Source organism: Oncorhynchus kisutch, linkage group LG1 (assembly GCF_002021735.2).
Source record: "Oncorhynchus kisutch isolate 150728-3 linkage group LG1, Okis_V2, whole genome shotgun sequence".
Classification (NCBI taxonomy): domain Eukaryota; kingdom Metazoa; phylum Chordata; class Actinopteri; order Salmoniformes; family Salmonidae; genus Oncorhynchus; species Oncorhynchus kisutch.
The window spans coordinates 42,697,935-42,710,911 of NC_034174.2; the positions used below are offsets into that span (position 1 = coordinate 42,697,935).

Genomic DNA, 12,977 nt, shown 5'->3' on the forward strand with positions numbered 1-12,977 from the left:
ATAAGAATGATACCATGTCCGATGCTGATACTCACGTACAGGACATAAAGTCTTCTTTTGAACTGTTCATCCCAGACACCATTCACAAAAACACTCTGGACTGCACTAATTTGGAGGAAAGGTGTGTTTTTGGAAGGAGATGGACCAAACTCATTTACATGCATACTTTGGGGTTCTTATTCTTGCTGGTGTTTTCAGATCCAATGGGGAATCCACAGAATCCCTGTGGGATGCAGAAACGGTCAGATAACTTTTCTGTGCAACAATGTCTTTGGAAAACTTCCACATTATTTCCAGGATTATCCTCTTCAATAACCGAGACACCAGACCAGCTCGGCGGCAGAGAGACAAGCTAGCTGCAGTCAGGTCAGTGGGTGGACCGTCTTCCCCTGTTTTACAACCCTGGGCCCAACATTACTGTTGATGAGCAACTTATGCCATTTAGGGGCTGCTGCCCCTTCAGGCAGTACATAGCATCTAAACCCGCAAAATATGGAATCAAGATATGGGCTGCCTGTGATGCTGCTTCATCATATGTGTGGAACTTACAAGTGGATACTGGGAAGCCAGATAGGAGCCCCAGAGAAGAACCAAGGGATGCGGTTTGTCCTGGACGTGACAGAGGGACTACGTGGCCACAACATCACATGCGATAACTTTTTTACTTTGCAGAAGCTGGGACAGAAGCTCCTCAACAGGAAGCTGACGATGGTAGGAACAGTACAAAAAAACAAGCCAGAGCTCCAACCTCAGCTGTTGAATACACGGAACAGGCCTATCAATTCCTCTAAGTTTATGTTCACGGCCGACACGTCCCTAGTGTCCTATGTGCCAAAGAAAGGCAAAAATGTGGTACTCATGAGTACGCTGCATAGGGATGGGGAAATTTGTGGCCAGGAACATCACAAAACAGAAATCATAATGGATTACAATGTCACAATAGGAGGGGTGGACAATTTAGACACGCTGGTGACTGGCTACAGCTGCAAAAGAAGAACCGTACGCTGGCCACTTGTAATATTCTTCAACATCTTGGACATCTCGCCCTGCAACGCGTTTGTCATCTGGATGGTGTTGAACCCAGATTGGAACAGAAGGAAGCTCCAGAGGAGACGGCTCTTTCTCAAGGATCTGGGCAAGGCATTGGTAGGACCTAAAATCCAGAGGAGGCAACATATCCCAAGGACACCAGCTTCTGCAGCCATTGTGAGGAGGATTCAGGAGGAGGATGCTGGTGCCCCATCCGCCCATCCATCCGACCCACAGAACCAACAACTCCGGAAGTGTGAGTGATGTTGTTGCATGTGTGTGTGTCTGACTCTCCTACCTTGGCCTGCTGTAACTATATATGTGAGTGAGATGTTAGTAAAATTCCTGAACTAAGTGTTTTCATCATTCTAGATTGCAGCCTGTAGCAACAAGAAGAAGCACCGTGTTACGGTTTTCCTCCTCAAAAGAGAGTCGGACCAAAATGCAGCGTGATTAATACGATACATGTTTAATGACGAAATAAACACGACAATACAAAAACAACAAACGGAACGTGAAAACCTATACAGCCTCTCTTGTGACAACTAACACAAAGACAGGAACAATCACCCACAAAACACTCAAAGAATATGGCTGCCTAAATATGGTTCCCAATCAGAGACAACGAGAATCACCTGCCTCTGATTGAGAACCGCCTCAGGCAACCATAGACTTTGCTAGAACGCCCCACTAAGCCACAATCCCAAAACCTACGAAAAACCCCCATCCATAAACACAACACAAAATAAACCCATGTCACACCCTGGCCAGACCAAATAAATATAGAAAACACAAAATACTAAGACCAGGGCGTGACACACTGCGATGTGTGTGGGCCCAAGAAGGACAGGAAGACACAGTGCACATGCATAAAGTCTAAGAAATACATTTGCAACACACATAGTAAATCTCTGTCCCTCATGTGGTGTGTAGACCCGCATTAATTTGTGTTCAATAGGGCTCATTTATCGTTTCCATAAAATACTGTATGTAAAATGTGTCCTTCCAATTTGTTCAGTTCAAAGCAATAAACATCAATAGTGATGAAAACCTTGTTTCATTTATATTTGTTCAATATTAACATGATTTATTCCACCCATGTCTTAATTATTATTTATATTTTAAAAAACGAATAGTGATTTTATTGATAAATGTGATCTGGAAAATAATAACCATGTATGCTGTCTATATTGCTTGTAATTGATATAAGTCAACATATAAGTATTAAGTATTTTTACATAAATTGTTATGGCTGTATTGTTTTAAAAACCCAATAATGCTGTGGGTTAAACAGACCCGCGAACATTGGGTGGATAACAAAAACATGAACACCACACAATGGTTAAGTAAGTCCAGTAGGCTACTTTTTAGCTGTGGTTGATTTAGGGCTGTTTGATTTCCTGAGCTGTGAAGCCAATACCCTTCTTTGACGTCAGGCGCGAGACCAGCAGCCTCAACTGATATAGCGCTGCGCATAGAGCCAAACAGCCCATTGAGAGGGAGAAGGGATTCTTGAGCTTTGCGCATTCAGGTAAGATTTGCATTGAATTTGGACGCAAAATAAAACATAGGCTAACCACATTTTACACATAGCGTTTTTTTTGTGTGTCCTCGGGTAGGCTAATAATGTCGCAGTAGACTATTCTATAGCCTGTCTATCCAACTGGCGCATGTTCGATTTTGCAATGTCTTCTACGTACTACCTTAGCCTACAAAGCATATCCATCTATGACTATAGCCGTTTTATACTCTCGCTGGACTATAGCCTACCCTTGAACATTCAGAATGTTTATGTACACCCATACACCTTGTATTTTGATTCCAACCATCGCCTATTGATGTGCGCTATACTTGTAGGCTACCTGTGTTTGACAGATTAGTCTATATGATAATATTTTACATTTCTTAACCTGTTCGCTATTGTAGGCCTACCGTTGTCATTGATAGCCTAATCGTGCCTATGAAAACCTGCCAGTTTCTCACATAATTGACACTGAAGTAAGTACTTGGCTGCGTTTACACAGGAAGTCCAATTCTGATCTTTGTTTCACTAATTTACATCAGATCTTTCATATCAGTTATTTTTCAGAGCTTTTTTTTACATGCGATTTTTTTCACATCCAATATTCTTCAGAGCTGATCAGGTTGGTCAAAAGACCAATTAGTGAAAAAAAGGGCAGAATTGGTCTGCCTGTGTAAATGCAGCCCCATTCTATTATTTTCTATATCAGATCTATTTCTTCTTACATTTCAAGTCTTGTACTGTTGGAAATCGAATAAAGCTAGAAGAACTGAGGCTATGGAACAAGATATTGCATATTTCCTGTGTTAATGGTGACATTCTGCTGTAATCCTATGGCTTTCCCTACTCTTTGAAAGATGCAATACTATACTACTATTCATGCATAAAGCAATAATGTCCAGGACTGCCACACGTTTCCATGTGACTACTGCACTGTGCTACACGCTAGGACTTTGCCAATAGGGTAATGGTCATCATCAGTTCTCGATAGGTTGGCATGAAAGACAGTTATGGAGAGGTTGCAGGTGTACAACAGATGTTAGGGTCCAGAGAAATCTCCCTAAACAAGTATGTTTGACCTTTGCCTTATTCAACTTCTTTTCACCTCATTACAATCTACAGTCAAAGTGTGTGAAATTAATAAAAACTGTACTGCTAAATCTCCTAGTTATACACTTCACGAAATTAAACATCCCATCCTAATTATGGTGGATGGGACTACTTGAGCCTACTGCCTGCCAATGTCTCCTGCACTTAAAAAATGATTTCATCCATCAGCAGTGTAGCCTAGTGGTTAGAGCATTGGACTAGTAACCGAAAGGTTGCAAGTTCAAATCCCCGAGCTGACAAGGTACAAAATCTGTCGTTCTGCCCTTGAACAGGCAGTTAACCCACTGTTCCTAGGCCGTCATTGAAAATAAGAATTTGTTCTTAACTGACTTGCCTGGTTAAATAAAGGTAAAATAAATAAAACAAAAGATTCCAGTGTTGACTCTTGGATGTTGAACAATATTATCTGAAGATAAGTGAAATTGTTGCATGTTGTGTTTTATATTTTTGTTCAGTTCATATACAGTGCATTCAAAATATTCAGACCCCTTGACTGTTACGTTACAGCCTTATTCTAAAATGTATGAATGTTTTTTTCCCTCATCAATCGACACACAATACCCCATAATGACAAAGCAAAAACAGTTTTTTTTTTGTTGCAAAGGTATTAAAAATAAAATACATATCTAATTTACATAAGTATTCAGACCCTTTATCAGTACTTTGTTGAAGCACCTTTGGCAGCGATTACAGCCTCAAGTGTTCTTGGGTATGACACTACAAGCGTGACACACCTGTATTTGGGGAGTTTCTCCCATTCTTCTCTGCAGATCCTCTCAAGCTCTGTCAGGTTGGATGGGGAGCTTCACTGCACAGCTTTTTTCAGGTTTCTCCAGAGATGAGATCGGGTTCAAGTGTGGGCTCTGGCTGGGCCACTCAAGGACATTCAGAGACTTGACCCAAAGCCACTACTGCTTTGTCTTGGCTGTGTGCTTAGGGTCGTTTGCCCCAGTCTGAGGTCCTTGACGCTCTGGAGCAGGTTTTCATCAAGGATCTCTATACTTTTCTCCATTCATCTTTCCCTCTATCCTGACTAGTCTCCCAGTCCATGCTGCTGAAAACCATCCCCACAGCATGATGCTGCCACCACCATGCTTCACTGTAGGGATGGTGCCAGGTTTCCTACAGATGTGACGCTTGGCATTCAGGTTTCATCAGACCAGAGAATCTTGTTTCTCATGGTCTGAGTCCTTCAGGTGCCATTTAGCAAACTCCAAGCTGGCTGTCATGTGCCTTTTACTGAGGAGTGGCTTCCGTCTAGCCACTTTACCATAAAGGCCTGATTGGTGGAATGCTGCAGAGATGGTTGTCCTTCTGGAAGTTTCCCCCATCTCCACAGAGGAGCTCTGTCAGTGACCATCAGGTTCTTGGTCACCTCCCTGACCAAGGCCCTTCTCCCCTGATTGCTCATTTTGGCCAGCTCTAGGAAGAGTCTTGGTGGTTCCAAACTTCTTCCATTGAAAAATGATGGAGGCCGCTTTGTTCTTGGGGACCTTCATTGCTGCAGAAATGTTTGCTACCCTTCCCAAGATCTGTGCCTCGACATAATCCTGTCATGGAGCCCTGCGGCTAATTCCTTCAACCTCATGGCTTGGTTTTTGCTCTAACATGCACTGTCAACTGTGGGACCTTATATCGACAGCTGTGTGCCTTTCCAAATCATGTACAATCAATTGAACTTACCACAGGTGGACTCCAATCAAGTTGTAGAAACATCTCAAGGATGATCAATGTAAACAGGATGCACCTGAGCTCAATTTCGAGTCTCATTGCAAAGGTTCTGAATACTTATATAAATAAGGTATTTCTGTTTTTAATTCCTGGTATATTTGCTAAAATGTCTAAAAACCTGTTTTCACATTGTCATTATGGGGTATTGTACGTAGATTGAGGAGGACCATTTTTTTATTTAATCAATTTCAGAATAAGGCTGTAACGTAACAAATTGTGGAAAAAGGGAAGGGGTGTGAATACTTTCCGAATGCGCGCACACACACACACACATATATATATATATATCTATATATATAATATATGGAATCATGTAGTAACCAAAAAAGTGTTAAACAATATACACACACACTACATGACAAAGTATGTGAACGCTTGCTCATCGAACATCTCATTCCAAAATCATGGACAATATTATGGAGTTGGTCCCACTGCTATAATAGGTTCCACTCTTCTGGGAAGGCTTTCCACCAGATGTTGGAACATTGCTGCAGGAACTTGCTTCCATTAGTGCATTAGTGAGTTTATGCCCTGATGTTTAGGCCTGGCTCGCATTCGGTATTCCATTTCATCCCAAAGGTGTTCGATGGGGTTAAGGTCAGGGCTCTGTGCAGGCCAGTCAAGATCTTCCACACCTATCTCGACAAACCATTTCTGTTTGGACCTCGCTTTGTGCATGGGGGCATTGTCATGTTGAAACAGGTAAGAGCCTTCCCCAAACTGTTGCCACAAAGTTGGGACCATAGAATTTTCTAGAATGCCATTGTATGCTGTAGCGTTAATATTTCCATTCACTGGAACTAAGGGGCCTCATCTAAACCATGAAAAACACCCTCAGACATTATCCCTCCTCCACCAAACTTTACAGTTTGGACTATGCGTTGTGGCAGGTAGCGTTCTTCTGGCATCCGCCAAACCCAGATTCATCCATCGGACTGCCAGATGGTGAAGCATGATTCATCACTCCACAGAACACGTTTCCACTGCTCCAGAGTCCAATGGTGGCGAGCTTTACACCACTCCAGCCGACACTTGGCAATGCGCATGGTGATCTTAAGCTTGTGTGCGTGCGGCTGCTTGGCCATGGAAACCCATTTCTTGAAGCTCCCGACAAACAGTTCTATTGCTGACGTTGCTCCCAGAGGCAGTTTGGAACTCTATATTTTTGCAACCTAGGACATACGATTTTGACTATCTATTTATGAAATGGGTAGGACCGCGGGCTGCCAGTTGCCCATCCGTGATATATATATTGAACAAAAATGTAAAAATATGTTCCATTTGCAGGAAAAGCGTATTTCTCAAAAATGTTGTGCACAAATTTGTTTACATCCCTGTTAGTTAGCATTTCTCCTTTGCCACAATAATCCATCCACCTGGCAGGTGTGGCATATCAAGAAGCTGATTAAACAGCACGATCGCTACACAGGTGCACCTTGTGCTGGGGACAATAAAAGGTTACTAAAATGTGTAGTTTTGTCACACAACACAATGCCACAGATGTCTGAAGTTTTGAGGGAAGATGCAATTTGCATGCAGACTGCAGGAATGTCCACCAGAGCGGTTGCCAGGGAATTGAATGTTAATTTCTCCACCATAAGCCGCCTCCAACGTCATTTTAGAGAATTTGTCAGTACGTCCAACCGGCCTCACAACCGCAGATCACTTGTAAGCACGCCAGCCCACGACCTCCAGACCAGTCACCCGAAAAGCTGATGAAACTGAGGAGTATTTATGTCTGTAATAAAGCCCTCTGATTGGCTGGGCTGCGCCCGTGCCCAGTCATGTGAAATCCATAGATTAGGGCCTAATGAATTTATTTAAATTGATTGATTTTCCTTATGAACTGTAACTCAGTAAAATCTTTGAAAATGTTCCTGGGCCAGTAACCAAAAGGTTGTTAGATTGAATCCCCTAGCTTACAATGTAAAAAATGTCGTTCTGCCCCTGAACAAAGCAGTTAACCCACTGTTTCTAGGCAGTCATCGTAAATAAGATTTGTTCTTAACTGACTTGTCTAGTTAAATAAATAAAAATAATCTTGCATTTATATTTTTGTTTCGTATAATATACTGTATACAGAAACTATAACCACATTTCTCGCTCTCTTTCCTTCTCTTAGCCTTGTGGTAAATACACAATCTCAAGTGGTGATCACTCTTTACTCTGGTAATTTATCGATTTGAAATGTCCTTTGAGTTGTAATGAATTACATACTAAAGGGAGACGGCATTGGAAAGTGCTTTAAATCTCCAATATTGATCCATACATCTAGTTTAGCACCATGTCTGCTTCCCAAATGGCATCCTATTCCTTATTTGTGTGTGTCTTTTCCAGTGAGCAGGTTTTTCTGTCTAACTTTGAATTTGATTAGGATCCCCATTAGCTGACGCCATGCATAACATCGGCTAATCTTCCTGGGGTCCAACACAGAACTAAATAGACATTACAAACAATTACAATTTACATTAAGACATTTCCAAGTAGACATTGCAGATAATTAAAATACCCGACCGGTAGTATATTTAACATTCAGTGAATGCTCTCTGGGTTTAGTATCTGTCCAGTCATATGGTTGATTGCATTAGATGTTCTTTAGTTTTTCCTTGAAGGTGGATTTACTTTTTGCCTGAGAAATGTGAGCTAGGAAATGGTGATGCTACGCTTTCTGCCTGACTGTCCACCACTTTATTCCTCCACAGTTCTCCCTTGGCCGATCGGATTGACAGTTTAGGATAGGATGCCCCTTGGAGATCTAGAGGACGGGAATGGATGGAAAAAGAAGACGTCAGACATCAAAGAGAACTACGACTTCAAAGAAATTCTGGGAACGTAAGTGTTCTGACACCACTGTTATAGCTACAGTGGGGTCCGGAATGATGGGATCCCTTGATAAAGATGAGCAAAAAAATGACTGTATAAAAATAAAAAATGATACAAATACTGAGATATATTGTATTCTAAAGAAATGGAAAAATGTATACTAATACAATTGCTCAGAGAAATAGATTTGGTTTAACAAGTAATATCAAAAATCCCTCCAAAATAGGGGTCAAAATTAGTGGAGAATGACATTGAGCCTTTTTCTATGAGACTGGAGAACACATTGGGAGGGATCTTAGACCATTCCTCTATACAGAATCTTTCCAGATCCTTGATATCCTTCGTCTGCCTTCTTCAATTCAAACCACTGGTTTTCAATGGGGTTCATGTCCGGAGAATGAGATGGTCATTGCTAAATGTTGATTTTGTGGTCAATTAACACATTTCTTTGTAAATGTGCGCTTGGGATGTTGTCTTGCTGGAAGATTCACTTGCAGCCAAGTTTCAGCCTCCCAGCAGAGGCAACCAGGTTTTTGGCTAAAATGTCCTGGTACTTGGTGATGTTCATGATGCCGTTGCACCCCAGGACCAATGGCCTTTTGAAAGAACAATTCAAATGCAGAAAATACCTCATCCCTACTGTAAAATATGGTGGTGGATCTTTGATATTGTGGGGCTATATTGCTTCCGTTGGTACCAAGTACCAGGACATTTTAGCCAAAAAAACTGGTTGCCTCTGCCAGGAGGCTGAAACTTGAATGCAAGTGAATCTTCATGCAAGAAAATAACCCCAAGCACACATCAAGTCCATAACCACAGACTAAGGATATCAATATGGTTATTTTTGGTTATTTTTTGCCTCTCCATTTTTTTGTTTTAGTTTTTCCAGGTTTCTGTTTTTCAATCTCAAAATCATACTTTCTTAATAGGAAAAACAAACAAGAGTGGATGTTATAAGCCCACAACAATGCTTAAACTACACCAGAAGACCCCTTTTGGGGTCTGGGAAAAATTAGAAATTTTGAATTTTGGGTATATTTACCCTAGTTCAACTGCACACCAGCAAGGGACTGTTGATTAGTTAGCAATGTTTCTGTAGCACTCATGTGATTGCAGAGTTGCAAAACAAAAGGCTGGATTGATGTAAATAATCATTATATCATTCTGCCAATTAGGCATAGGCTACTTTGTAGTTAACATTTAATTGAGGTTTTTGGGAAAGCCTTTCCATCTACCAGAAGAAGTTTGCCATTACATTAGTATTATCACTAACGGCAACACAAAGTGGTAGACAAATGCGTGCGCACGCAGTGTCAGAGGAAGGCCCCAAAAATTGTCAAAGACTCCAGTCATCCAAGTCATAGACGGTTCTCTCTGCTACCACACGGCAAGAGGTACTGGAGTGCCAAGTCTAGGACCGAAAGGCTCATTAACAGCTTCTAACCCCAAGCAATAAGACTGCTGAACATTTAAATCAAATGGCCAGCCGGACTATTTGTAAATGTTTTATTAACTCTATTTTCTTAAAACTGCATTGTTGGTTAAGGGCTTGTAAACAAGCATTTGTATTTGGTGCAGGTGACATGAAATTTTATTAGATTATTTGATTCCTGTGACTTTGCCTCTTCAGAAAGTTGAAGTAAAATATGAATCACTGAGGCTTTTTATGCATTTTTTATGTTAAACTTGGGCAGATGAATGCATTTTCTAATAAATTCAATACATTTAGTTGATTTTTCTACGAATAAATTTTTTTTTTTTTTAAATTAAAAAAGTATGTTGTTGAATTCCATTTCATGTCTAGATTCCTGGATTCCGTCCTCATTCTCCAACGCAGATTTTATAGGGCCCTAATTATCTAGGATCTGGAAAGAATCTCCAACCTCATAAAACATTTTAGAAAACAGCTCCGTGTCGTTATCCTCGCAAGGGGAGGGTGCTTGAAAACAACGGATCAAATATTCTTACTCCTATCCTTTAAAAAAAAATATTACTTGTTAAACAAAATCTATTTTTCTGAGGAATTGTATTAATATAAAATAACAATTGTTCATTTTATGCAGTTTTTTGCTTATCTTCATAAAGGGGTCCAATAATTCCGGACCTCACTGTATATAACTCTCAATGCTGGGAGAGAGATGTGCAAGGAGAAGTATAGTATGTTTAACGTTCCAGAGAGATTGGTGTTCTTGGCCATCATTGTATTTATTTATAGTGTCTCAGTGAGAACAGAGCATAGAGCAGCCAGGACAAATGGCCCAGTAACAGCAGCTCATGAGAGGAGCAAAGAGGGGGAAATGAAAAAAGGAGCCAATGAAAAACAGGGTGAGAAGAATACATTTCATTTCACCAGAAAACACCCTTGAGGTTCGAATCCTCTTTTTTGCAAGGGTGACATGGATGTCATTCGCGGTAATAACACACACTTGGATGTGATCATGGGGCCAACATTTTTCAACATATTTTGGCCTTTTTCTGTAGCACGGCTTGGATGTTCTGAGAAGGAGAACCATAGCGATCCTATAATGAAGAAGGAGAACTCCCTTATGTCCTTGAGTAGTTAAATTTAGAATTTGTACTTAAAAATGTATCCTTGTTTGCCTTCCCACAGTGCGTATGTGTACCTTAGCATGTCTCTGCTTGGGGTAGAATGCAATGTACTCTATCCTTTGGGTATAGTGGGTAGATATAAGGCGACGTGGGCAGATCCGCCCCTCGGATATAGTCATTATAAGGATGGTCTCTCAGATGCTAAAGGCAAGATGGTCTGACTGCGGCATTACGGTCACTGTCTTATGCGGTCTTATTCAGACCATTGCTCTTCTGTCAATGTGTTTGTGATCAGACAGAGAAAACGTTGTTATGCATTGTTTAATTTTTAAATTTCACATTTATAAAACATTTCTCAGTAGACATTGTAATGGTTCAAACTTTGAAGCACATATGAAGCCTAGGATCATCACATGATGTTTATCTTTTTTTCCAATAACATTGGATAGATAATTCAATACAGTAATGTGGAGTCTGACAAAATATTGAGATATTATTTTTTTAAAAGTCTTATATAAGCAGGATTTAAGGAGTGAATAACCAGGAGGGTAGCATCGCCTTGTTCCAATGAAAACCTCGTAACCAATCTTCCCTCCCTGTTGTCAGTGTTCCCAGTGAGACCTGGCAGAGAGCAAAATATAATCCCACTGTATGTGTTGACGGAAAGCTCCTTACGCTCCCAGAGAGATTACTGAATTCAGTTTATCCAGGAATTCAGGGTATGGAGTTAATTAATTAATTAGGAAATATTGTATTCGGGTTTTATGGTTTAATCCTGACATTCCTCTTGTGTTAGGACCCGGCTGTTGTACAAACTGTCCTTGTGGACATGTGGGGTTGATAACATCTGGATCTATAAAACAAATTATCATTCAGTGGATGTTGTTTTTATTTGATTTTTGAAATACAGTATGTCACTATGTACAGTGCCTTTGGAAAGTATTCAGACCCCTTGATTTTTTTTTACACATTTTGTTACATTACAGCTTTATTCTAAAATGTATGACCATAATGACAAGGCCGGTTTTAGACATTTTTGCAAATGTACAATAAAAAAAATAGCAATACCTTATTTACATAAGTATTCAGACCCTTTGCTATGAGAATTGAAATTGAGCTCAGGTGCATCCTGTTTCCATTGAACATACTTGAGATGTTTCTACAATCAGTGGTATATTCAATTGATTGGATATGATTTGGAAAGGCGCACAGCTGTATATATAAGGTCCCACAGTTGACAGTGCATGTCAGAGAAAGAACCAAGCCATGAGGTCGAAGGAATTGTCCGTAGAGCTCCGAGACAGGATTGTGTCAATGCATAGATCTGGGGAAGGGTAACACATTTCTGCAGCATTTAAACTCCTCAAGAACACAGTGGTCGCCATCGTTCTTAAATGGAAGAAGTTTGGAACCACCAAGACTCTTCCTAGAGCTGGCCGCCCGGCCAAACTGAGCAATTGGTGGGGATAGGTTCTTACCTCCCTGACCAAGCCTGATGGTCACTGACAAAGCTCTAGAGTTCCTCTGTGGAGATGGTTGTCCTTCTAGAAGGTTCTCCCATCTCTGCAGCACTCCACCAATCAGTGCTTTATGGTAAAGTGGCACATGACAGCCAGATTGGAGTTTGCCAAAAGGCACCTAAAGACTCTCAGACCATGAGAAACAAGTTTCTCTGGTCTGATGAAACCAAGATTGAACTCTTTGGCCTGAATGCCAAGCGTCACTTCTGGAGGAAACCTGGCACCATCCCCACCGTGAAGCATGGTGGTGGCAGCATCATGCTGTGGGGATGTTTTTCAGTAGCAGGGACAGGGAGCCTAGTCAGGATCGAGTCAAAGATTAGCGGAGCAAAGGACAGAGGGATCCTTGATGAAAACCTGCTCCAGAGCACTCAGGACCTCAGACTGGGGTGAAGGTTCACCTTCCAACTGGACAACGGCCCTAAGCTCACAACCAAGACAACAACATGTGGAAATAGTCAAGGGGTCTGAATACTTTCCGAATGCACTGTAAGTGGCATGGAATTATGCCTGATCATATCTGATGATGACTGTTTGTTTGTTGAACATTGTGAAAAAATGTATTATATCTATGTATTTTCCTGGTCTTGAGTAGGACACAAATGTGACAAAACAAGTTTCTGTGGAATGGATGGTGAGTTTAATGTAATGAATTGCTCTTTGTTTGAAACACACTCAGGCAGTGGGAAGAT

General features: G+C 41.0%; 1 protein-coding gene across 1 annotated transcript in view; it reads left to right on the plus strand.

The window, feature by feature from the left end:
• The first annotated feature begins 2,369 nt into the window (after positions 1-2,369).
• Positions 2,370-12,977, plus strand: part of camk1a (calcium/calmodulin-dependent protein kinase Ia) — a 62,521-nt gene continuing 51,913 nt past the window's right edge. Inside the window, exons 1-2 of the mRNA XM_020486573.2 lie at positions 2,370-2,560; positions 8,095-8,224. Coding sequence (XP_020342162.1) covers positions 8,133-8,224 — 92 coding nt within the window. The 5' untranslated portion in view covers positions 2,370-2,560; positions 8,095-8,132. The remainder of the gene's footprint in view (positions 2,561-8,094; positions 8,225-12,977) is intronic.